We start from the raw sequence: 24,865 nt of genomic DNA, 5'->3' as shown, positions 1-24,865 counted from the left end.
TCACTTATTTTATTTTCTATAATTATTTGATTTAACTTTATTTTATTTATTATTGGGTCCAGGCAGTGGTGCACCAGGTTGAGCACGCATGTTAGCACGTTCAAGGAACTGGGCTGAAGCTTCCGGTTCCCACGTGCAGGGGGGAAGCTTCATGAGTGGTGAAGCAGGGCTGCAGGACTGCAAGTGTCCATCTTCCTTCCTTTCTCTCTTTCTCTCTTCTGGGGATTAATACAGTTGACAATAAAATACAATAGTTTGTACATGCATAACATCTCACACTTTTCCATATAGCAGTTCAACCCCCACTAGGTTCTCTGCCATAATGTTCCAGGATTTGAACCCTCACCCCACCCCAGAATCCTTTACTTTGGTGCAATACACCAAGCATGTGCCCTTCTTTCCCTCTCTTTCTCTCTCTCTCTCTCTCTCTCTCTCTCACTCTCTCTCTTTCTCTTTCTCTCTCTCTCTCTCTCACTCTCTCTCTTTCTCTCTCTCTCTCCTCTTTCCCTCTAGATTTCTCTCTATGCCGATCCAATACATAATCAAATAATTTTTAAATTTTATTTATTTTCATTTTATTGTATAGAGACATAGAGAAATTGTGAGGGAAAGAGAGAATGGAGAGAGAGGAAGAATGATAGCTTCACCGTTTGTGGAGCCTCCCCCCTGCAGGTAGGGACTGAAGAACTGAACCTGGGTCCTTGAGCGTGGTTACTGTACTCTTCAGCAAGTGCACCACTGACCAGCCTTATTATTACTGTTTAAAGATTTGTTCACGGGAGTCGGGTGGTAGCGCAGCGGGTTAAGCGCACGGGGTGGGTGCAAATTGCACTGATGGCATAAGGATCCCAGTTTGAGTCCCTGGTTCCTCACCTGCAGGGGGGTCACTTCACAGGCGGTGAAGCAGGTCTGCAGGTGTCTGTCTTTCTCTCCCCCTCTCCGTCTTCCCCTCCTCTCTCCATTTCTCTCTGTCCTATCCAACAACGACGACAACAATAACAACAACAATAATAACCACAACAATAAAATAACAAGGGCAACAAAAGAGAAAATAAATAAATAAATAAATAGAGTGTACCCCCATTGGGGAATTAAAAAAAGATTTATTCATTTGTCAGTGAAAGAGAGAGAGGAAGAGAGAAATAAAGTATTACCCTGTGTGATGCTGGGGACTGAACTCAGGACCTCATGCTTGAGAGTCCCATACCTATTCACTGGGCCACCTTTGGGGCTCCAAACGTCATCTTTTAAGTTTTTCAAAAAGTTATTTATTTACTTAGTTATTTATAATTGTGTAGAGACAGAAATTGATAGGAAGGGGGAGACAGTGAGGAAGGGAGAGAGAGAAACAGGAAACCCCTGCCGGTGGGGACTGGAGGCTTGAACCCGGGCCCTTACACATTGTAACATGTGCGCTCAACCAGGTGTGCCCCTATGTGGCTCCTGTGAATAAAGTTGTTTGTTTTCTTCCAGAGCGCTGCTCAGCTCTGGTTTAAGGTGGTGCATGAGCTTGAACCTTTGACTTCGGAGAGTCAAAGGCATGAGAGTCTGCTTGCATAACCATTATGCTGTTTCCCTCACCCTAAAAAGTGTTATTATACAAGAGAGAAATATCCAGAACACTGACAGCTGAGCCCAGCTCTGTGTGGAACAAGGAGCAGTAAGAGGAAGTTGTAACTTTGTTTGACAAACATTCACTATTTCTAAAAACAGTTATTTAAAAATTTTTTATATGTATTTATTTATTTCCCCTTTTGTTGCCCTTGTTGTTTATCATCGTTGTTGTAGTTATTATTGTTGTTGTTACTGATGTCGTTGTTGTTGGATAGGACAGAGAGAAATGGAGAGAGGAGGGGAAGACAGAAAGGAGGAGAGAAAGACAGACACCTGCAGACCTGCTTCACCGCCTGTGAAGCGACTCCCCTGCAGGTGGGGAGCCGGGGGCTCAAACCGGGATCCTCACGCCTGTCCTTGTGCTTTGCGCCACGTGCGCTTAACCTGCTGCGCTACCGCCCGACTCCCAAAACAATTATTTTTTAAGCTCAATTTTATTTATTGAGAAAGAGAAGGAAAGAGAGAAAGAGGAGGTGCAGAGCGTTGTCTGGGCATACATAGGCTATGCCAAAAATCAAATTTATGACCTCATGCTTGCCCAGAATTCAGCCACTGTGCCAGCTTCCAGGCTGCTCAAAGGTTTACTTACTTGTTCACACCACGACAGAGCCAGGAGCAGAGCACCACCCTCCCCTGAGAGCTGCCATGGATAGAAGCGTGTGCTCCCCCTGAGTCACCGCCAGGCTCGAGTCAACTCCATCAACATCGTTTCTTAAACTGATGGATTGGGCCTGGCTCTGTCTTACTTTCTGGGGACCCTGCAGAGGTCAGCCACTGCCTGTGGTCTCAGGTAGGGAGTGAGCTAGATGTCGGTTACTTCACCAATAAAGTCCCACAGACACACCTACAAGAGGGAGAGGGGCAGGCAAACAAATAAAACGGAACTTTCTACTTTTCCACTGATAGACTTGTGCTACATCGCACTGCTGACAAGCTTCCTGCACATACCCACACCCTGGACGTCCCTATTGTCTGCAAAACATGCAAGATGGAGAGTGACTATGTCATTGTCATCCTCCTCCTTCCTGTCACAGAGGCAAGTTCCTACCTCTCAGAGGTGACAAATGGCCCCTGGCTTATTCCCCCCCCCCCACAGCCCTTCCTGCTGTGGTATCAGTTTATCAATGCGGCTGTTTGCAAGGCTGTGAATGAAAATAGAGCATTTGAAAAGGCTGAGCCAGAAAATGAAACCTGCCCGGACCCTGGCCAGGAAAGACAACAGACAACGGCAGGTGCTGAGATGGGGATCCTGGCTGCCAGCTGCCTTAGTTAAGAGCGTCTGCAGAGAAGAGAAGGCTGCAGTCCTTACCTCAGGCAGCATGGCAAGCTCTGACTTAGAAAAACTTCTAAAAAAAAAGGGGGGGGTCGGGTTAAGCACACGTGGCGCAAAGCGCAGGGACCGGCTTAAGGATCTCCATTCGAGCCCCAGGCTCCCCACCTGCAGGGGAGTCGCTTCCCAGGCGGTGAAGCAGGTCTGCAGGTGTCTGTCTTTCTCTCCCCCTCTCTGTCTCCCCCCACCTCCATTTCTCTCTGTCCTATCCAACAACGAACAACATCAACAATGGCAATAATGATAACCACAAAGAGGCTACAACAACAAGGGCAACAAAAGGGGGAAAAATGGCCTCCAGGAGCGGTGGATTCATGGTGCAGGCACCGAGCCCAGCAATAACCCTGGAGGGAAAAAAGAAAGAAAGAAAGAAAGAAAGGAAGGAAGAAAGAAAGAAAGATTCCTGCCCCCCACCTAGTCCTTGAATTAGTTAAAACAGAAAAAGGCTTAGTTGATACCCTAGCTAATGAACTAGGGCAAGGGAGACAGCATAATGGTTATGCAAAAAGACATTCATGCCTGAGGCTTGCAAGTCCTGAACTCAATCCCCACACCACATACCAGAGATGAGTAGTGCTCTGGGAAACAAAACAAAACAAAACAAGACTCCATTAAGGATATAAGAAGTGAACTTCTGCCCAAAGGACAACCGATTCTGACTATAACTCGGCTTCACCCTGCTTGGTTATTATGCCACCTGCTTGGGGGTGCTGGGAAAGTATTTGGACCCCCTTCCTCATCATCTGTTTACTCCCCACCTCCCTTTCTTCCAAAGCACTGCTCAGCTTCTGGTCATGTTGGGAATTGAACCTGGGGCATTTGGTGCCTCAGGCATGATGGTCTTTTTGCATAACCATCATGCTGTCTCCACAGCCCTGCTTCCTCTTGATGTCTGGTTAAATGATTCTGATTCCAACACTGTGTTGGTGGTTGAATCTCCCTTCCTGACGACCTGCTTTCAAGTCTCCTATGACTGAACTCAAATCCATCTACTCCCTTCTCTGCTGACTTATTCTTACTACCCTGTGACTTTGCGGGTCCCACCGCAGTCACCAGGCCTAAGCCTTCACTTGGTGGCCCTTAGGACTCCATTTCCCACAGGTGGTCACCACCCCTGGAGCCTCGTCTCTGTCTGCCTGGGTCCAGGTTGGGAAAAGTCCCAGATAGACATGCAGCCACTTCACCTCCCTATTGGGACGTGAGCTGGGTGAGGAATTGGGTTCAGTCTCTGTTCCAGCCCAGCTGGGACTCAACTACCTTGTCTCAGGACGAATATCTTGGGGTTCTGTGATAAGTGGGTGTTTATGAGGGGTATAAAGTCACCGGGCCAGCAGAGTTCTGTCCTCAGGACACTGAGGACAGCCTGGGGAGAGGCTGGGGAGGCTGCTGAGTAACTAGAAAACCACTCAGTGAATAAATATACTGTTGTTCCAGTGTGATGGTGGCTGTGCTGGGAAGAAAGGGCCATTATGTGACAGACTGGACAGTTCCTGTAGCTGGGGTGCTAGGGAGGAGGCCATGTGACCAGGAGCCATGCTGCCAGGCAGGAAGGAGACCACAGCTTCAAGAGGCAGACATGGAGACAGCGTGGTCTGAGCACAGCTGACTGAGGGATGGGGTGGTGAGGACTCCAACCCCAGGTGCCAGGGCGAAGGGACCGAGAGCCAGGTCCCCTTGGAAGTCAGAGGCGGGCACCCTGCCAGGGTGGCGTGACTGTCTGGCCGCCTCCAGCTCCTCATCCGCAGCTCTAATAATAACCGCCCTGCAGGGTGGAGGTGACAGGAGCGCCTGTCCCCGGCGGCAGCTCGGTAAATGCCGGAGCTCTTTGATGGGCTGTGGGGCGTCGCGACCTCGCTGCGTGACTCACTGGTGCAAAAGCGTCGTTCCGGGCTCGGGAACCTCCCTCCCTCCCTCCCTCCCTCCCTCCCTCCATCAGCTGACCGAGGTCACCGGCCTGCCTGTCACCGCGGGGCGTGGGAGGAGGCTGCACCCGAGGGTGATCGTCTGGTCTGCAGCCAGCTGACAGCCGGCCCGTGTGGATTCCAGAAGTGGCGGCGTCCAGAGCTCCTGGATCCACGATCCCGGTGGCCTTCCGGGTGAGAGGGAAGCCCCTTCCCCAGCCCTCTGCGACTTCCCGTCCCGTGTGCGCTTGTGTGCTGTCTCTTTAAGGGGTCAATTTGGCGCCCCGCCCCTCCGGATTATGATTGGCCGATTCTTTCTGCGTGCGGCCTCTTTTCAAAGGAGCTCTCTCTCCATAGGCTTCCGGAGGTCGAGGGGCGGGGCCGCCCGCTCCCAGGAGGGACTGTCGTTGTTTTAGCCATTTGGACCGAACGAAAAGATCACTCGTGCCTTCCGGGTCGCGGCTGCGGGAAGGGGCGCACCGTGCCCGGGGGGGGGTCTGTGGGCTCGGCGAGCCCCCCCGCGTCTCACCTCCCCGCCGATCCCCCGTTTCAGCGGACCTGCCTTCCGCGGCTTTTGCGCGACACCCCCCGGCCCGGCCGCGCGCCGGGTGCACCGGAGGCCCGAGTCCCCGGACAGCCGCAGCGGATGGGCGGCCGGGGCGGCGGGGCCTGACAGTGGCCCGGTGCCATCAGGTAAGGCGACCCCCCCCCCCGCCTTTAAGCCACTGCCGGGAGGGAGCCTGGAAGCCCCCCCCCCACACACACACACACGGGAGACCCGCGTCAGCCACGTCCATGGCCCTGAAACCTCCCCCCAGCCTGATGCCTCCAGGGTCCCTTGTTAGAGACAAGACCCCGGGGGTGATGGAGACCCTCACCCCACAGCAGGATAGAGTCCCCCTTTTCCCGCCGAATGACCCCGTGCTGCCTAGTGACAGCTTCCCGGGACCCCCGGGGAAGCCTGAGAGTGGGCGGGTGGGGACCCCAGGCTTAGACTCTCTCGGGGGGTCGCAAGTCATCTGGGCTGGGGGGGGACCCTGAGGCTCGAGGCTGTGCAGGGAGAGACTTTGGCCGGGACTCCCGCCCCAGGGCCTGGGTCCCCTCTTGCAGCTTTGCGGCAGCCTGGTGGCCTGCAAGGGGGCGGCGCATCTGACCCTCCGGGGCCTCCTTCCCCGGCCCCAGGGCCAGAGGAGCAGGTTTCCCAACTGCTTGCTCTGCAGGGACCCGGGCCGGGGGACCCAGCATGGCGGGGGAGGCACCCTTTTCCCACGGCCCCGAAGGGCTTGGCTGCTCCGTGTTGGCCATTCGTTTGCTCACATGGCGATTTTTTCTTGAGGATTTATTTATTTATTTATTTAAGAAAGGATTAATTAACAAAACCATAGGGGAGGAGGGGTACAACTCCACACAATTCCCACCACCCAATCTCCATATCCCACCCCCTCCCCAGTAGCTTTCCCATTCTCTATCCCTCTGGGAGCATGGACCCAGGGTCATTGAGGGTTGCAGAAGGTAGAAGGTCTGGCTTCTGTAATTGCTTCCCCGCTGAACATGGGCGTTGACTGGTCGGTCCATACTCCCAGTCTGCCTCTCTCTTTCCCTAGTAGGGTGGGTCTCTGGGGAAGCGGAGCTCCAGGACACATTGGTGGGGTCTTCAATCCAGGGAAGCCTGGCCAGCATCCTGATGGCATCTGGAACCTGGTGATTGAAAAAGAGAGTTAACATACGAAGCCAAACAAATTGTTGAGCGAGAATTTATTTTGTGCCAGTCGCCAAGTACGGGCACAAAGCTGGTACGTTACGGTCTCTGTCCTAGGGCACCTTTCTCATTCTGTTTTGTCCCAGGACTTACAGACAGGGCCACCTGCTAGGGATCTGAGCATTGGGAGGGGTTGGAACCACTGGGAACAGAGCCCAATGCCCCTGTGTCCTGTCCCTGTCCACGCAGACTCTCTAGTGCGGGGCCTGGCTGGCCGTCCAGGGAGAGAGGGACGGGAGGGCCCAGCAGTGGGTGGAAAGAGGCCTCCGGAATGTTCCGAGCTGAGGACACTCCCTTCCAGGTGGAAGAAACAAGTCCTTCTGTCCTAGTTTCCCAGGTCCTGGGAGTCCTAGGGTAACCTCAAGAAACTCCTCCCCCCGAGAGAATTCCCTCCAGGCCTTGCCTTCAGCCAATTTTCTCAACCTTTGTTTACATTTATTTGTTTATTACCAGAGCACTGCTCAGCTCAGGCGAATGGTTGCTTGTTGGTGGGGGAGGTTTGAACTTGGGACTTTGGAGCCTCAGGTATGAGTGTCTCTTTGCATAACCATTATGCTGTCGTCACCACCTGTTGACTTTTGTTTTACTTTTTTATTGATTTTACTTTTTTATTGATTTAGACAGAGAGGCGAGAAAGAGGGTATGAAGGAGGCCACAGCACCGGAGCTTTCTCTAATAGTACGAGGGCTGGACTTGAACTTGGATCAAGTGCAAGGCAAAAACAGCACACTGTCCAAGGGGACTATTTTGCCAGCACCTGCCTGCTTTGGAAATGTCATTTCTGGGGAGTCGGGCGGTAGCGCTGCGGGTTAAGCAAGAACCGGCATAAGGAAGTATCATTTCTCTGTTCATAAGAGAGGACGAGAACCAGAGTATCACTCTGTCAGACGCAATGCTGGGGTCTGAACTTGGGACCTCATGCCCCAAAGTCCGGCACTCTTAGCCACTGCTCCGGGCTGGGACAGTCTTCTGCGCTCACCGGCAGAGCAGCACCACCGCCTGGGAGCCCGTGGGCAGTGCAGACCCAGGCCGAGGGTCCATGCACAGGGGAGGGTGGGGGAAACTGAGGCAGGTAGCCACAGGGCGGTCTGGGAGGGGGTCAGCTGGGGCGCGGCCTGGACCCCTCCTGAGCAGTGGGGATAGGAGGCTACTTACCAGGATGGGTCAGCAGGGAGAAGGCGGCAGCCCCCAGCCATTGGGGCTAGAGAGAAAGACCTGATTCCCTGCCTGTGAAGTCCCCCTCTGCAGGCAGGGGATGAGGGCTCGAACCTGGGTCCTCATCTATGGTAATATGTGCATCTGGTTGAGCGCACATGCTGTGAAGCGCAAGGACTGGTGTTAAGGATCCGGGTTCGAGCCCCCGGCTTCACAGGCGGTGGAGCAGGTCTGCAGGTGTCTGTCTGTCTTTCTCTCCCCCCTCTCTGTCTTCCCTTCCTCTCTCCATTTCTTTCTGTCCTATTCAACAACAACATCAATAACAACAATGATAACTACAACAACAATAAAAAAACAAGGGCAACAAAAGAGAAAATAAATATAAAAAAATTTTAAAAAAAGGAAAAAGAGAGAGAGGCTGGGGAACAGCTCACTGGGCAGAGTCAGTGTACATTACCCCGCATGAGGCCTGGGGCTGGAGTCCCGGGAGGGCCATGGACATCACTGGGAGAGAGAGAGAGAGAGAGAGAAACAGAGAGACCAGCACACACAGAGACCACTTAGGATGTTCTGCTTGTTTGTCTTTCTCTTTAAAAAGTTTTTTTTATTACTGATTTAATACTGATTAACAAAATGAAAAGATAACAGGGTATAACTTCACACCATTCCCACCACCAGGCTCTGTGTCCCCACTCCCTCCCTCCACAGGAAACTGCAGTAGTTCTCCCAAGGTCACAGATACGGGCTGACTATGATTTCTTTTTGTTTTTTTAAAGGTTTAATTTTTTTTACCTTTATTTATTTATTGGATAGAGACAGCCAGAAATTGAGATGGGAAGGGGGTGATAGGAAGACAGAGAGACACCTGCAGCCCTGCTTCACCACTCACAAAGCTTTCCCCCTGAAAGTAGGGCTGGGGCTCGAACCCAGGTTCCTGAGCACTATAACACGGACTCTCAACCAGGTGCGCCACCACCCAGCCGTTGACTATGATTTCTTTTTAAATTTTTTTGAAGTATTTATTTATTTATTGGATAGATACAGCCAGAAATTGGGAAGGAAGGGGGTAATAGAGAGAGAGAGAGAGACAGAGACACCTGCAGCCCTGCTTCAGCACTCGGGAAGCTTTCCCCCTGCAGGTGGGGACCGGGGGCTCAAACCCGGGTCCTTGCGCACTGTGACATGTGCGCTCAAACAGGTGCGCCACCACCCGGTCCCTTGACTATGATTTCTACAACTATCTATATTTATATATATTTGCCCCCTTTCTTTCCCCTATGTTCCTGCCTTCTCTTCCTTTCTAAGTCACGCTTACTACTTTTGAGGTCCCCCCCCCCCCTTTTCTTGTTCTTTTTCCCCCATTTCTCTCCAGGTCCTAATGGGATTGGAGTTCACAGCCCTCTGGTCAGCACCCCCTGACATTCCCCCTCTGGGATTATGTTGTCTTGTCTTTCTTGTGGGTACAGGGACGTTAGATTATTATTATTATTTTTTTTTGCCTTCAGGGTTGTTGCTGGGACTCAGTGCATGAATCCACTGCTCCTGGAGGCTATTCCCTTGTTGTCTTATCCTTGTGGTTATTATTATCGTTGTTATTGATGTCATTGTTGTTGGATAGGACAGAGAGAAATGGAGAGAGGAGGGGAAGACAGAGAGGGGGAGAGAAAGACAGACACCTGCAGACCTGCTTCACCGCCTGTGAAGCGACTCCCCTGCAGGTGGGGAGCCCGGGGCTGGAACCGGGATCCTTACGCCTGTCCTTGCGCTTCACACCATGTGCACTTAACCCGAGCTACTGCCTGGCCCAGGCCCAGGGGCGTTAGAATTCGAACCCAGGGCTCATGCCTGCAAGGTTTGTTAGCAAGGAAGGAGGGGGTGGGACCTGGGGGGCTGCCAGTGTCACCTTCGCTATTACAAACCTCCAGCAGCTCAGGCCGGAGCCCCCTGGCCCCCACACCCCACCAGCCAAGCCAGTGTCCCCACCCAGGGCAGGTGCAGGAGGACCCTGCTGGACCCTGGAGCCTTGTTCTCAGGTGGTTTTGTGGCGCCTCCTCGTGTACATGGTCAGCACTGCACATGGGGCTCTCCTCCCTCGCTCCAGAGTCACTGCCCCACCCTCATCCCTCCGGCTCCAGCTTCATGCCACCGGGGACTTCCCGCACCGGACACCTCTCTGGGTCGCTGTCTCTGCCTCTGCTTCTTTAGCGGCGGGTTCTCCAGCATGAAGTGCCGAGTTCAGTTTGTGACATCCCATCTCTCCCTCTCTGTTAATGACAAATAAGTACATTAATATTTAAAAGATTATCATTATTCGTTTTTATTGCTTCCATAGTTATCGCTGGGGCTTGATGTTGGCACTACAAATCCACTGCTCCTGTTGGCTTTTTTTTTCTTTCTCTCTATATTTTTAAAATATATTTTTATATTTTAGAAGAGATACAGAGTGAAAACGACTGACCAGAGCCCTGCTCAACTCCGGCCTGTGGGGCAGGGGATTGAACCTGGGACCTTAGAGCCTCAGGCATGAGAGTCTCCTTGCATAACCACTATGCTGTCCACCCTCACCTGTCTTTCTCTATTTTATTTTTTTATTGGGTAGAAGGACAGAGAGCAGGTGAGTGGGGAAGAAGAGGCAGAAAATGAGAGAGAGAGACTTGCAGCCCTGCTTCAGCGCTCGTGAAGCTCCTGGGACCGGGCTTGAACCTGGGTCCTTGCGCATTGCAGTGTGCGCACTCGAGCAGGTGCGCCAGCACCCAGCCCCTTGTTTGGTTTAGTGTAAGGCTTTATTTATTCCTTTGAGAGAGTGGGTGTGTGTATGAGAGAAATCCTAGAGCACTCTGCCCAGCTGGCATGGGGTGGTGCCGGGGGGGATCGAACCTGGGGCCTCAGGTGCCTACATTCTGTGCCTCCCCCTGGAAAAGAAGGGAGAGCCAAAGAATCACTCTGACAGAAGCCCCGTGGGGATTGAACTCGCGACCTTACACCTGCCATTCGGACTGCCAAGCGGCTTCCTGGTGGTGCCGTCTGTCACCTGCCCCTCCTCCCCCGCGCCTCCCAGCACCTGTTGGCTTCACCCTGGGGCAGGGGGAAACTGAGGCGAGGGAGAGGGGAGGCTGAGGAAGGAAGGGGCAGCCTGGACCTGGAACCCAGAGCCTGGCTCTGACGCGGGGCACTCCCCCCAGGGCCGCCGCTGGTGTCTGGTGTGATGGGCGGCCTGGAGGAGGAGGCCTGGGCCAATGGGAGCACCGCGCAGCCCGCGCCCCAGGCCCCCAACATCAGCGCTCCGCACCGCTGCCTGCTGCTGCTCTATGAGGACATCGGCTCCTCCCGGTGGGTGAGGCCCGTCCCGGGGAGGGCTGCGGTGTGGCCCCCTGTCCCTGCGTGTGGCGCGCCCGGGAGGCCGGCCCTGCAGCCCCAGTGAGCCGGCCCTGTGCCCCCTGCCAGGGTCCGCTACTGGGACCTCTTGCTGCTTGTCCCCAACGTCTTCTTCTTCACCTTCCTGCTCTGGAAGCTCCCGCTGGCTCGGGCCAAGATCCGTGTCACCTCCAGCCCCATCTTCACCACCTTCTACATCCTGGTGAGTGGCCCCGACAGCCAGCTCCTGTCCCAAAGGGGGAAGGGAGCGGTTGACTGGCTCTGCGGTGGAAATCCAGCTTCAGGCGTGGCTGGATCCAGGGGCTTCGATGGTGTCGTCACGGCCCTGAGTCTCCCTGCCTCTCTGGCCTCCTCTCACTGAGTCCTCCTCAGGCTACCGAGGCCAGCAGCTCTAGGCTGGCATCCCGAAGCCCTGCCAGCTCCAGCGGAGGGCACCTCTTTCCTGAGGTTCCCAGTGTAGCGAGGGTTCCTTCTGATTGACCTGCCGGGGTTCACCTCTTCGTTGGCGACAGCTGCTAGAGGGGAAGGGGAGGTGGTGCATCCTCCGTCCATCCGTCTGTCCATCTCTCTGTCAATCCACCTTTATTTTTATTTTATCTTTAGAGAGAGCGAGCAGAGGCAAGACATCACAGCAGTGCTCCACCATCCTTAGAGCTCCCCAGAGCTGTCTGTGGTGCTCCCATGTGGTGTCTGGCTCAGACCCAGGGCCTCAGGCACAGTGGGGTAGGCGCCCTGCCGAGGGAGTGCTCTTCCAGCCCCCGAGGTCTTTAGCCTTCTCCCTCTGGGACGGTTTGCCACTGGTTCACACAGGCAGCAGGCAGTGGGCACCTGCTGGCAGTCAGGCAGGGTGCCCTCCCTGGGGGAGTGGGCAGGGAGAAGGGACCCTGGGTGCTACCCGGGCACCTGAGGCGAGCAGGGAAGCCGGTGCCGTCCCCGCTCCTGCCCCCCTGGGACTGGTCCCTGGGGCTCTAGTGGCTGTGCTCAGAGGCAGAGCCGAGCTGACCGGGCTCAGGCCAGTGGCGTGGCAGCTTGGAGCCACAATGCTGTGCGTGGGGCCCGCTTAAGTCGTGAGTTCAGAACCAGCCCGTGTAGCTGCAGCACCGCCAGCTTGGCACGGTCGGCATGGGCAGCCCCTCTGCAGCCTGCCCTTCGCTCGGACGTGGAATGGGAATGAACCCAGGGTCTTAACATGTGTGCAGAGCTGCTAAGCAGCCTCCCGGTTCAATGATTTTTTTCTCTTTTTTTTCATTTCACCGAGAGAAGGAGAAGAAAGAAGGGGGGGGGGGAATAGAGGGAGAAAGACAGAAACCTTGCCATGACTCTACCATCCACGGTGCTCCCATATGGTGCCGGGGTTCGAATCCAGGGTACAGCTATCCTCAGCCCCCTCGTACAAGGCTTTTGGGGCTGAGCATGTCTGAGCCTGGGGGGCTGTTTCATTTGAATTTGTTGGAAACCCAAACACAGGCTTGGGCAGAGGTGTCGACTAAGGATCTGGGGGTCCTGGGGTCTAGGGGGGCTGCATCCAAGCCTCGGGTGACCTGGGGCAGGAGACAGCTCACCTGGCAGAGCGCACACCTCACCAAGCCCGAGGACCTGGGCTCCACCCCGGCCTCCATGTGGGCGTCTGCACAGAGGAAGCTTCCTCAGCGGGGACAGTGGCACTGTGGTGTCTCTCCTCTCTCTCTGATCAAAAATAATTATGTTGCTTGCTTTGATAGGATAGAGAGAAATTGAGAGAAGGGGAGATAGAGAGGCAGAGAGAGACACCTGCAGACCTGCTTCACGATGCTTCCTCCCTGCAGGTGGGGACCCGGGGCTTGGACCTGGGTCCTTGCGCTCCGTGATGTCTGCGCCTGCCGGCCGCGTCCGGGCCCTCTGTCTCTTGAATTCTCTCTCACCTTCTCTCTCTTGAAGAAAGTAAGAGTTTGTAGGGAGTGGTGGAGCCATGCAGGAGGGGAGCTCCAGCCATTAACCCTGATGGTGAACAAAACTAAAACAAAAAGTCTTCTTCAGGCTTCTTTTCCCTGCTGCTGGCTGTCTCCCGGGGCCTTCAGGGTCCCATCCTCAGTCACATGTCCCTGAATTCCTGGGGGGAGCAGGGTGGGGCTGGGAGAGAAGTAGGAGGGGGAGGAGGAGCCCCAGGTGTCCCAGTCCTCCCCCTTCCCCGCCCCGCTGTGTGAAGTCACAAGATCAAAATGTAGAAGCTGAGGCCTGGTGGTGGTGCACACGTTACCAAGCACAAGGATCTGGGTTCGGGCTCCGGCTCCCCACCTACAGGGGTGTCTCTTTACAAGCAGTGAAGCAGGTCTGCAGGTGTCTGTCTTTCTCTCCCCCGCTCTACCTCCCCCTCATCTCTCCATTTCTCTCTGTCCTGTCAGGTGTTTGTGGTGGCACTGGTGGGCATTGCCCGGGCAGTGGTATCCATGACCGTCAGCACCTCAGACGCCGCCACCGTGGCTGATAAGGTCTGTCCAGCGCAGGGAGGGAGGGCGGGAGGCCGGCGGGGGCTGTGGGCACAGGTGAGGCCCCTCCCCGCTGCCCCGGGTTGACCCTCTCACCACTCTGCCCAGATCCTGTGGGAGATCACCCGCTTCTTCCTTCTGGCCATCGAGCTGAGTGTGGTCATCCTGGGCCTGGCCTTCGGTGCGTGCTGGGTGCAGAGGCCGACGGGGCCCCCTGCACCTCCTGGGGGGCTGCCTTGCCCTCTCCACCCCCCGCCCAGCTCAGCCCACTGACCAGCACGTTTCTTCCAGGCCACCTGGAGAGTAAGTCCAGCATCAAGTGGGTGCTGGCCATCACCACAGTGCTGTCCCTGGCCTACTCAGTCACCCAGGTAAGGGGGGTGTGGAGCACACAATCTGGGGGGCTCCCTGGAGGTGGTGAGGGCAGGAGCAGTCCACAAGGGCTGAGCATCCTTTCTGGGTCAGGGTTGAAATTAATTTGGATGCACAGTCCTTAGACTTGAAATGCATCTTGGTGTGTGTGTGTGTGTGCGTGTTTCTAGGGGCCCTGGATTCTGATCCAAAGGCGAAATTTTAAAATCTTTTTTTATTTTATGTTTTTAAATGATCATTGTTATTTTTTGGGGGGGATTTCTCTTTTTTAATTAATTAATTAATTTATATTTTTTTAATTAATTTTATTTTTGAGAGAGCTTCAGAGACACACACACACACACACACACACACACACACACACACACACACAAAACTGGGGATTTCTCTTTATGAGGGACAGAGACCCAAAGCATTACTCTGGCTGATGCAACACTAGAAATTGTACTTGGATCCTCAGATTTGAGAGTCCAATGCTTTGTGTACTGCTCTACCTCCCAGACTGCAAAAAAAAAAAAAAAAAAAGTTCTTGTTGTTATTACATCAGAACACTGCTGGGAGTCGGGCGGTAGCGAAGTGAGTTAAGCGCACGTGGCGCAAAGCACAAGGACCGACTTAAGGATCCTGGTTCGAGCCCCCGGCTCCCCACCTGCAGGGGAGTCGCTTCACAGGTGGTGAAGTAGGTCTGCAGGTGTCTATCTTTCTCTCCCCCTCTCTGTCTTCCCCTCCTCTCCATTTTCTCTCTGTCCTATTTAACAACGATGACATCAACAATAATAACTACAACAATTATGAAAAACAAGGGCAACAAAAGGGAAAATAAATATAAAAAATAGAAATGAAAAAAAAAAAGAACACTACTGAACTCTGGCCTATGGTAGTCTTAGGGATTGAACCTTGGGCATTTGGTGCCTCAGACATGACAGTCTTTTTGCATAACCATTATGCTGACTCCATGGGCCAAAATTTATTATTATTATTGAACATTGGATTACAAAATTATAGAACTTCAAAGAGCCAGGCAGTGGTGCACTTGGTTAAGTGCTCACAAGGACCCAGGTTCAAGGCTCTGGCCCCCACCTGCAGGAGGAAAGCTTCATGAGTGGTGAAACAGGGCTGCAGGTGTCTCTCCCTATCTTTATCTTACGGGACCTGGCCTATATCTGGGTTTTGGATTCTGTTAGGAAGTGAACCTCCTGGAATGGAATTTGAGAATACTATGAAAGGAAAGGTCTCACCCGAGTAATTAGGGTGAAGGGTTGACGTTCCACGCCTGACATCTCTGGACACAGTCCAGAGTGAAGCATGCTGAGGTGGTACTCCTTGTGTTGATTTTGTTGGGATCGGCGGATGCAATATCATTTGGTATGAATTGAAAGAAGCATGCAGGAAAGTGCGCCCCACCCTAGAGGTTCCAGGACTGGGGGCAATATAGGCTCTAAAGAGGAAGCGGGAGGATCCTGCTGTCTTAGGGTTTAACAAGACAATAGATAGTTATTGCTAGAATCACATTATTTGGTGATTGGGTTAACTTTGAAAAATCCCTTTGTTAGGATTTTTCACCATAATTTATGTCCTTTGACATTATTTGTATATAGCTGTGCCACTGGTTGCTTCTGTTCTCCCTGGTCTAAGCTTTTAAAAGAGTCAAAAGCTTTTTAAAAGACTCAGCCTATGTATTAAAAAGACTCAGTCTGTGATTTTAACAGTTTGAGACATACAGTCCATTTCCCCTCTCATATTAATTAAATAGTGATTTATATGACTACAGATTGATAGGAGTGTACGTAAACACCATTCCCACCACCAAAGGACTGTGTCCCACCCCTCCCCTCCTTCTCCCCCCGAAGCTGAACATCCACCCTCACCCTCCACCCAGGGTTTTGGCTTTGGTGCCCTACCCCACTTTATCTCCCTTCTCAGTTTCACTCTGTCTCTGTCCAATAATAAATTAAAAGACGTAGAGTTTCAGGGGTATGATTCCAATCCCCTCACCCATCACCAGAGCCCCTCTCCCACATTCCTCTAGACTCACCACAGTCCGCACATACACAACCTGGCTCTTTCTTTTTTTAAATTGCCATTTGGTTTGCCCTACTTGTCTCTATGCCCCATGTGAATGAACTCATCCACTAGATGCCTTTGACCTCTTTACAAATTTCGCTGCAGCATCACCTCCAGTTCTGAACAATACCATTTAAAAAAAAAATCATTATTGGATAGAGACAAGAGAGAAATGGGGGGGAGAGATAGAGAGGCAGAAAGACTCACAGACACCTGCAGCTGGACTTCACCACCTGTGAGACTTTCCCCCTGCAGGTGGGGACCAGGAGCCTGAACCTGGGTCCTTGTGCACTGTAATGTGTGCACTCCACCTGGCCCCATGATAACATTTCTTTTTGATTGCAGAATAGTACTCCACTGAGTACACAGTCCGTGACTTCCTCACCCAGCCCTCCGTATCTAGGTTGCTTGCTCCATTTGTTTATTTGTTTATTTATCTCCTACTGGGTCTTCGTGCCTGCACTAGGAGTCCCCAGCTCCTGGCAACCATTCCCCTGCCCCCTTCCTAAAAGGACAGAGAGAAATGGAGAGAGGAGGGGGAGGTAGAGAAGGGGGAGAGAGAGACAAGACACCTGCACACCTGCTTCACTGCTTGTAAAGCGACGCCCCAGCAGGTGGGGAGCCGAGCCGGGGGCTCGAACCCGGGTCCTTGCGCTTGGTGACGTGTGCACCACGGCCGGGCCCCAGCTTCTACAGTTTGGTCTCGCTGTGACTTCACACAGGGCGCGCGGGGAAGGGGCAGCACGGCTTTCTCAGGGAGGGGCTGTCCCCGTCCCGGAGCCTGTGCTGTGTGTTGGGGGGGGGGCAGTCAGAGTGGGCAGACCCCCGCGACCCCGTGACCCCGCCCGCAGGGGACCCTGGAAATCCTGTACCCCGACTCCCACCTCTCGGCCGAGGACTTCAACATCTACGGCCACGGCGGCCGCCAGTTCTGGCTGGTCAGCTCCTGCTGCTTCTTCCTGGTGAGGGTCCCGCGCCGCGCTGCTGGGGTGGGGTCCCGGGTGGGGTCCCGAGTGGGGTCCTGACACCCAGGGTGGGGGTCTCCATGCCCGCGCTGGCTCTCAGCCGCTGTCCCTGTCCGCAGGTCTACACGCTGGTGGTGCTGCTCCCCAGGACCCCGCTGAAGGCGCGCATCTCCCTGCCGTGTGAGGGGCGCACAGGGCGGGCGGGGGGCGGCGGGGGGCGCCCGAGGCCGGGGCTGCCGATGGCCTGACACCCCCACCCCCGGCAGCGCGCAGGAGCTTCTACGTGTACGCCGGCATCCTGGCGCTGCTCAACCTGCTGCAGGGGCTGGGCAGCGCAATGCTCTGCGCAGACATCATCGAGGGGCTCTGGTGCGCGGGGGTCCCGGGGGGCGGGGAAGGGGGACCCCTGTGAGACCGTCGCCGCCCTGACCCCGCCTCCCGCCTCCTCTCCAGCTGTGTGGACGCCACCACGTTTCTCTACTTCAGCTTCTTCGCTCCCCTCATCTACGTGGCCTTCCTGCGGGGCTTCTTCGGGTGAGTCCTGGGGTGGGGCGTGGGGGGCGGGGGGTGACGGGTGGGCTCCGGGCTGCGAGCTCCAGGGCAGGCCTGCCGCATGCACACCCGCCCGCCGCATGCACACCTGGCCGCCGCATGCACACCCACCGTATGCACACCCGCCTGCCGCATGCACACCTGCCCGCCGCATGCATACCCAACGCATGCACACCCACCGTATGCACACCCACCACATGCACACCTGCCCGCCGCATGCACACCCACTGTATGCACACCCACCGTATGCAGACCCAATGCATGCACACCCACCGTATGCACACCCACCGTATGCAGACCCAACGCATGCACACCCACCGTATGCAGACCCAACGCATGCACACCCACCGTATGCACACCCAACGCATGCACACCCACCGTATGCACACCCACCGTATGCAGACCCAACGCATGCACACCCACCGTATGCACACCCACCGTATGCAGACCCAACGCATGCACACCCACCGTATGCACACCCACCGTATGCAGACCCAACGCATGCACACCCACCGTATTCAGACCCACCGTATGCACACCCGCCGCACCTGGACATGGCCAATGTGTGTAGGGAGCTGTGTGGGCAGCGACGTGCACACAGCCACACTGCAATAGGCGCATGCAAGCATGTCCGTGCAGCTACACCAGCGCACGTACACTTTGGGCCCGAGAGATAGCTCTTTTGGACAGAAGCTCCAAGTCGCAGGTTCAAACCCTGACACCACCTTCTCCGGCCTCTGTTACCTCTGTCCTAATACATAGCAAGCATATACCCCTCTCCCCTGAGAGGGCAGCTGCCCTTGCTGGCCGTCGGGGGTCAAGGAGTCATCCCCCACGCAGAATGCTGGCTTGATGCCGTGTCAGCTCTGGGTTTGAGCCTGGGCTCCATCAGCCCCAGCACCAGGCTAAACTCCCTGGATGGTTAAGACTGTGCTGTGGTGTCTGTCACGCCACCAGTCTAAGAGAAAGGCCGGTTAGAAGATGGCCCCCTGGGTAGTGAGCCTGCTTTGTCATGTGCTCTATCCAGGCCGCTGGAGGTCCCACAGCCCCGCACCAGGAATCTTTGGTGCTGTGGTCTCTTTCCCTCTCCCTTTCTGTCTCTGTCTGTCTGTCTCTCTTTTACTTCTTTCTTACTGCCAGAGTTATGTCTGGGCCTCCACACTCACATGCTTTCTCTGTTCCCAGTAGACTTTTATTATTCTATTTTATCTTTTTTTAAAAAAAGTTTTTATTTTATTTTATTTTATTTACTAATGAGAAAGATAGGTGGAGAGAGAAAGAACCAGCTATCACTCTGGTACATGTGCTGCTGGGGATTGAACTCAGGACCTCATGGTTGAGAGTCCAATGCTTTATCCACTGTGCCACCTCCCAGACCACTCTATTTTATCTTTCTAGATATAGGGCAGGAGACAGACACAGAGAGACACTGTAACACCGCTCCACCACTCATGAAGCTTCTCCACAAAGGTGCCATTATGTGGTGGCCGAGGACTCGAACCAGGGTCCTTATGTGTGGCAGAACGTGTGCTCCCCGGATTAAACTGTCTCCCGGCCCCATCTCCCTCTTTCCATCTGGACAGTGTCTCTGTCTGGGGCTCTGCTCAGTGGCTGCCCAGCCAGTAGACTTCTCTTTGGAAACCTCCTGCTCAGGCCTGGTGTGTGTGTGTGTGTGTGGGGGGGGGGGGGTCGAGGAGGGGAGAGGCAGAGTGAACAGAAGGCAGGACGGGCAGGTGAGCATCCGGGCAGGGCCCTGGCTCGGGCCCAGGAAACCCTGTCTACCCTCCACACCTCACAGTGATAAAGAAATGCCGTGGCCGCAGAAGGGGCACTGTGGGTAAAGCCTGGGGCTCTCCAGCACGAGGGAGGTCCTGAGTTTGATCCCCAGCCCTGCATTTGCCGGAGTGATGCTCTGGTTCTCTCCTGCCTCCCAGTAATGAGTAAAGTTTCAGAAGAAAGAAAGGAGGGGGAAAGACTGTTGAACATCCTCCTGAGCCCAGTTCATTCTTCTCTTTCAAAAAAATAATATTTATTTATTTATTGGACAAGGACAGAGAAACTGAGAGGGAAGCGAAGAGAGAGAGAGAGAGAGAGAGGCACCTGGAGTACTGTCGCTTCACCGCCGTGAAGCTTCCTGACCCTTCAGGTGGTGACCAGAGGCTTGAACTTCGGTGCTTGTGCGTGGTAACATGTGTGTTCAACTGGAGGTGCCACTGCCCAGCTCCCATGGTTTATTATTATTATTATTATTATTACTATTGCTATCACTATTATTTGCCACCAAGGTGGTCGCTGGAGCTCAGTGCAAGCCCGAAGAATCCACCACTCCTGGTGGACATTTTTACTTTTTTTTTTTCCCTTTCAATTTCTTATTAGATAGGACAGAGAGAAATGGAGAGAGGAGGGGAGATAGAGGGCGAGAAAGATAGACACCTGCAGACCTGCTTCACCTCTCATGAAGCATCCCCCCCTGCAGGTGGGGAGCCGGGGCCAAACCTGCATCCTTGCACTTAAATCTGCACTTAACTGGTGCGCCACTGCCCGGCCCACATCATTAATTCTTTTTAAATATTTATTTATTTATTTATTCCCTTTTGTTGCCCTTTTTTACTGTAGTTATTATTGTTATTGATGTCGTCGTTGTTGGATAGGACAGAGAGAAATGGAGACAGGAGGGGAAGGCAGAGAGGAGAGAAAGACAGACACCTGCAGACCTGCTTCACCGCCTGTGAAGCGACTCCCCTCTAGGTGGGGAGCCAGGGAGCTTGAACCTGGATCCTTAAGCCGGTCCTTGTGCTTTGCACCAGGTGTGCTTAACCCACTGTGCTACTGTCCAACTTCCCATTAATTATTGTCTTAAGTGAGAAACATAAGAGAGATGAGACACCTCTACCATTCATGGAGCTCCCCCAGTCCATTCATGATGCTCTCAAGTGGTGCCAGGAATTAAACCGAGGGACGGGCCTAAGATCTAGTGGGTGAGCCACCTCCTGGCTCCCCTCCTGGGGCTTCCAGCCTCTCTGCCCAGCAAGGGGTGTCCCTCCCTGACTGCCTTCTCCCCGCTTCCTGCACCCCTCAGCTCGGAGCCCAAGATCCTGTTCTCCTACAAATGCCAAGTGGACGAGACCGAGGAGCCTGAGGTGCACCTGCCGCAGCCCTACGCGGTGGCCCGGCGGGAAGGCCCCGAGGCGGCGGGGGCGGCCAGCACGCAGTTTGACTCGGCCAGCGGAATGGCCTACCTGGACGACGTGGCCTCCATGCCCTCCCACGCGGGCAGCATCAACAGCACCGACAGCGAGCGCTGGAGGGCCATCAACGCCTGAGCTCCGCGGGCGCAGACATGCGGAGATGCAGGGACAGACTGCAGGGGCCTGAGCCCGGCTCCGGCCACTCGCCCGCTGGGCTGAGTGTGTATATTTTCTTGATCGATTTTGTAATAAAAAGGCCAAGGAGCAGATGTCTCTGCGGAGCTGCTGCGGGAGTGTGGGGTCCAGGGACCGTGACCCCCAGAGGTCCCAGCGGGTCCAGCTGTGGCCAAGCCCGCGAGGCTCAGCGCCCTTTAGTGACTCACCTGGGCGCACAGCCTGGGCTGGGCTCTAGGTGCTGGGGAGGCCGGGACCCAGAGAGGTCCAACCCCAGCAGCCTCTGAGCTCCACGAAACTGGAATTTTCTTTCTCTAAAGATTTCTTTTTACTGATCTCATCTGAGATTTATACATCTGGGTTCAAGCCTGGGGCTCCCCACCTACAGTGGGGACACTCCACAAGTGGTGAAGCAGGTCTGCAGGTGTCTAGCTTTTCTCTCTCCCTCTGTTTGCCCTCTCCTCTCTTATTTCTCTCTGTTCTATTCAATGAAAACAATATAATATTTAGATTTAAAAATCCACCTGCATGCAAAAGAGAAAAATAGAAATAAAGGTATATTTTGTTTACTTATTTGATTTGTATATTTTACTGCTTTTTAAAATATTTGATAGAACAGAGAGAAATTGAGAGAGGAGGGGGAGACAGGAAGGGAGAGAGACAGAGAGACACCCGCGACCCTGCTTCACCACTCCACTTGTGAAACTTCCCCCTGCAGGTGGGGACTGGGGGCTTGAAGCTGGTAACAGTGTGCAGCACTGTTTGGGGGAGACAGCCTAGTATTTGTGTAAAAAGACTTTCATGCCTGAGGCTCCCAAGTCTCAGGTTCAACCCTGGGTACCACCATAAGCCAGAGCTGAGCAGTGCTCTCATCTCTGTCTCTCTGTATCTTTCTATGTCTCTCTCATTGAAATAAAAACAAAAAAATATATAAACAATTAAGATGTATTTGAAAAAGAGCAAGGGTGAGAAGGGGGCAGCTTAGATGTGGCATTTGGTGGTGCTGGGGACTGAACCTGGGGCCTCAGGCATACAAGGCTGGTGCACTGCCACTGTACTTGCTGCTGGCCCCAGCAGCCATAGCTGTGATGGCTGACAGTGGGGGTGAGTTGGGGAAAGCCCTGAGCTCCAGACAGTAAGCACGAGGGGAGACCCCCGCCCCCCGCCATGCCCACTACCTTGGTCAGAGTCCTCTGGCCGCTGTTCCCTCTCAGTCCTGGTGTTTTGTGGGTTAGCAAAGCACCCAAGTCACATTTCCCTGCCACTACTGGTCACTCACTCGTGTGACTGGCTTTCTTCAGCAGAGGATGGTTAAAGGGAGATGAGGTCATTTTCTCTCCTGGGATGCAGCTGTGCTGTAGCTCTAGCAAGCATCTGGGAGTGTGAGGAGACTTAGGTTATGCACTGGGGACAGGTGGGTAAGCGCACATGTTATCACGCACAAGGACCTGGGTTCAAGCCCCTGGTCCCCACTTGTTCAATCAGTAGAGCAGAACTGTCTCTATTTCTTCCTCTCTGTTTCCCATTCCATCTCGATTTCTCTCTGTCTCTATCCGAGTAAATGAATAAAATGTTGAAAATAAGTAAATTAAGGGGGTCGGGCGGTGGCGCCCTGCATTAAGAGCACATCGTATGAAGCCCGAGGACCTGCACAAGGATCCCGGATCCCCACCTGCAGGGGGCCCACTTCGCAGGTGGTGAAGCAGGTCTGCAGGTGTCTGTCTCTCTCCCTCTCTCCCCTCCCTACCTCTCTCAATTTCTTTCTGTCCCACCCAATAAAACTGAAGAAATGGCCACCAGGAGCAGTGGATTCATAGTGCAGGCACCGAGCCCCAGCGATAATCCCGGAGACAAAAATAATTAATTAGAATAAGGGAGTCGGGCGGTAGCGCAGCGGGTTAAGTGCACGTGGCGCAAAGCGCAAGGACTGGCTGAAGATCCGGGTTCGAGCCCCCGGCTCCCCACCTGCAGGGGGTTTGCTTCACAGGCGGTGAAGCAGGTCTGCAGGTGTCTGTTTTTCCCCCTCTCTGTCTCCCCTCCTCTCTCCATTTCTCTCTGTCCTATCCAACAATGACGACAACAATAACTACAATTAAAAAAAAGGGCAATAGAAAGTAAAAATAAAGTATAAATAAAGAAGTGACACACCAAAGATGGTCAAGTAGAAAGACAAAACGAACTTGTCCCTAGTGACAAAGGAGGAAACTTGCTCAAGAGAAAGGAACTGCTCTGTTGACAAACTGAACCTCAGCTGACACGCTCGAGGGTCCGAGTATGTCCTTCGAGGCGTGCTTTTCAGGAGGTTGGTTAATATTTCCGCTGCTTCAAGAAACCAGCTTGTGACTTTTCCTTCCTGAACACCTCTCCCTCCCACACTGGTGGGAGCTGGGTCCTGGGCCTCCTGGCTCAGGGAACTTGGAAGTGGCAGGCAGCCTTCTGACTTGGCAAGAGCCTGGGGACATGAGGAATGTGAGGACCCTTGTGCCAGGAAGCAGGTGGCGTTCCCTTGAGAGTGAGGTCTGTGTGTCCCTGAGATGTGGGGAGACTGGCAACAGCCAGGACAGAATTCAGATAGAGGACACCTTGTGAGTCTAGGAAGGGAGATTCTGTCCCCATGTCGCGCCCCCCCCCCAAACTGCAGCTCTGAGACCAGCAGGTCCCCATGGCCAGTGGCGCTGGGGGGCTTAGTGATACCGCGTGTGAACACATGGCCAGGACACTGTGCCTTCCCCTGCTGGGACCATCATTATAAGGAGTCAGTCACAGGTAAGGGAACTTAAAACCACAGAAATGTGTTGTTTCAGGATGCCAGAGGCCGGGAGATGGAGGTCAGACTCCAGTCCTGGACTCTGCTAGGCTTCCAGGCCTGGGTGCTAACACAGCTTATTTTTCTCAAGCCAGACTGAACGGGGCTCCTGCCCCTTATTCAGAGTGGTCCTGACTGATGTGAGTGAGGGAGTTGATGCCAAGGAGATGCTACAGGGACGGAAAAGTGGACCGACTTTGTCAGAGGGCAGGGCCCTTCCCGGTGACCTGGGGGTGGGGGGACTAGAGGAATGCAGGGGTCTCCTCCGAACCCTTGAGCAAGGGCTGGACACCTGCTGCGTTAAATGCGACCAGATCCCGGTCCACACAAAGAATCTGACATCTTAGCTCCATTCATTTTTTTTTTTTTCTCCATGTGTGCATGTGGTAATGATAATCTTACAGTTTAATTAGAAAATTCCAGGGGGTCGGGTGGTAGCGCAGTGGGTTAAGCACAAATGACATGAAGCACAAGGACCGGCGTAAGGATCCTGGTTTGAGCCCCCAGCCCCCCACCTGCAGGGGAGTCGCTTCACAGGTGGTGAAGCAGGTCTGCAGGTGTCTGTCTTTCTCTCCCCCTCTGTCTTCCCCTCCTCTCTCTATTTCTCTCTGTCCTATCCAACAACAGCTATGACAACAATAACAACTACAACAAGCGCAACAACAAAGTCAACAAAATGGGAAAAATGGCCTCCATGAGTGGTGGAGGCACTGAGCCTGAGTGATAACCCTGGAGGTAATAATAATAATAGTAATGATAATAATAATAATATTCCAGGGGGTTGGGCAGTAGTGCAATGGGTTAAGCACACACGGCACAAAGCACAAGGACCAGCGTTAAGGATCCCGGTTTGAGCCCCCGGCTTCCCACCTGCAGGGGAGTCGCTTCACAGGCGGTGAAGCAGGTCTGCAGGTGTCTGTCTTTCTCTCCCCCTCTGTCTTCCCCTCCTCTCTCCATTTCTCTCTGTCCTATCCAACAACAACAGCAATAGCAACAACAATAACAATAACGATAAACAACAAGGGCAACAAAAGGGAAAAAAATGGCCTCCAGGAGTAGTGGATTCATAGTGCAGGCACTGAGCCCCAGCAATAACCCTGGAGGGAAAAACAAAAGATAAGAAAATTCCAGATGATGCCAGCCCC

The 24,865-nt window shown here is 53.8% G+C and overlaps 1 protein-coding gene across 5 annotated transcripts; it reads left to right on the top strand.

The window, feature by feature from the left end:
- The first annotated feature begins 4,941 nt into the window (after positions 1-4,941).
- TPRA1 (transmembrane protein adipocyte associated 1) lies at positions 4,942-21,007 on the top strand. 5 transcript variants are annotated; one of them, XM_060180281.1, is made up of 12 exons: positions 4,942-5,115; positions 10,942-11,089; positions 11,204-11,336; positions 12,856-12,939; positions 13,516-13,602; positions 13,708-13,780; positions 13,891-13,970; positions 16,887-16,997; positions 17,120-17,180; positions 17,267-17,369; positions 17,454-17,534; positions 20,632-21,007. In XM_060180281.1, exons 2-12 carry the CDS (start codon positions 10,965-10,967, stop codon positions 20,873-20,875), a joined length of 1,182 nt encoding a protein of 393 aa, XP_060036264.1. In that variant the 5' UTR covers positions 4,942-5,115; positions 10,942-10,964; the 3' UTR covers positions 20,876-21,007. The 5 variants fall into 5 exon arrangements, with proteins under 5 accessions (XP_060036264.1, XP_060036266.1, XP_060036265.1 ...); XM_060180282.1 differs by lacking the exon at positions 4,942-5,115 and adding an exon at positions 5,267-5,538 and having other exon boundaries at positions 17,101-17,180; positions 20,632-20,832; XM_060180280.1 differs by lacking the exon at positions 4,942-5,115 and adding an exon at positions 5,268-5,538.
- Positions 21,008-24,865: the final 3,858 nt, after the last annotated feature.

This window comes from Erinaceus europaeus, chromosome 21 (assembly GCF_950295315.1).
Source record: "Erinaceus europaeus chromosome 21, mEriEur2.1, whole genome shotgun sequence".
NCBI lineage: Eukaryota > Metazoa > Chordata > Mammalia > Eulipotyphla > Erinaceidae > Erinaceus > Erinaceus europaeus.
The sequence above is the reverse complement of the archived record's forward strand: the minus strand, read 5'-3'. Positions and strand labels throughout refer to the sequence as shown.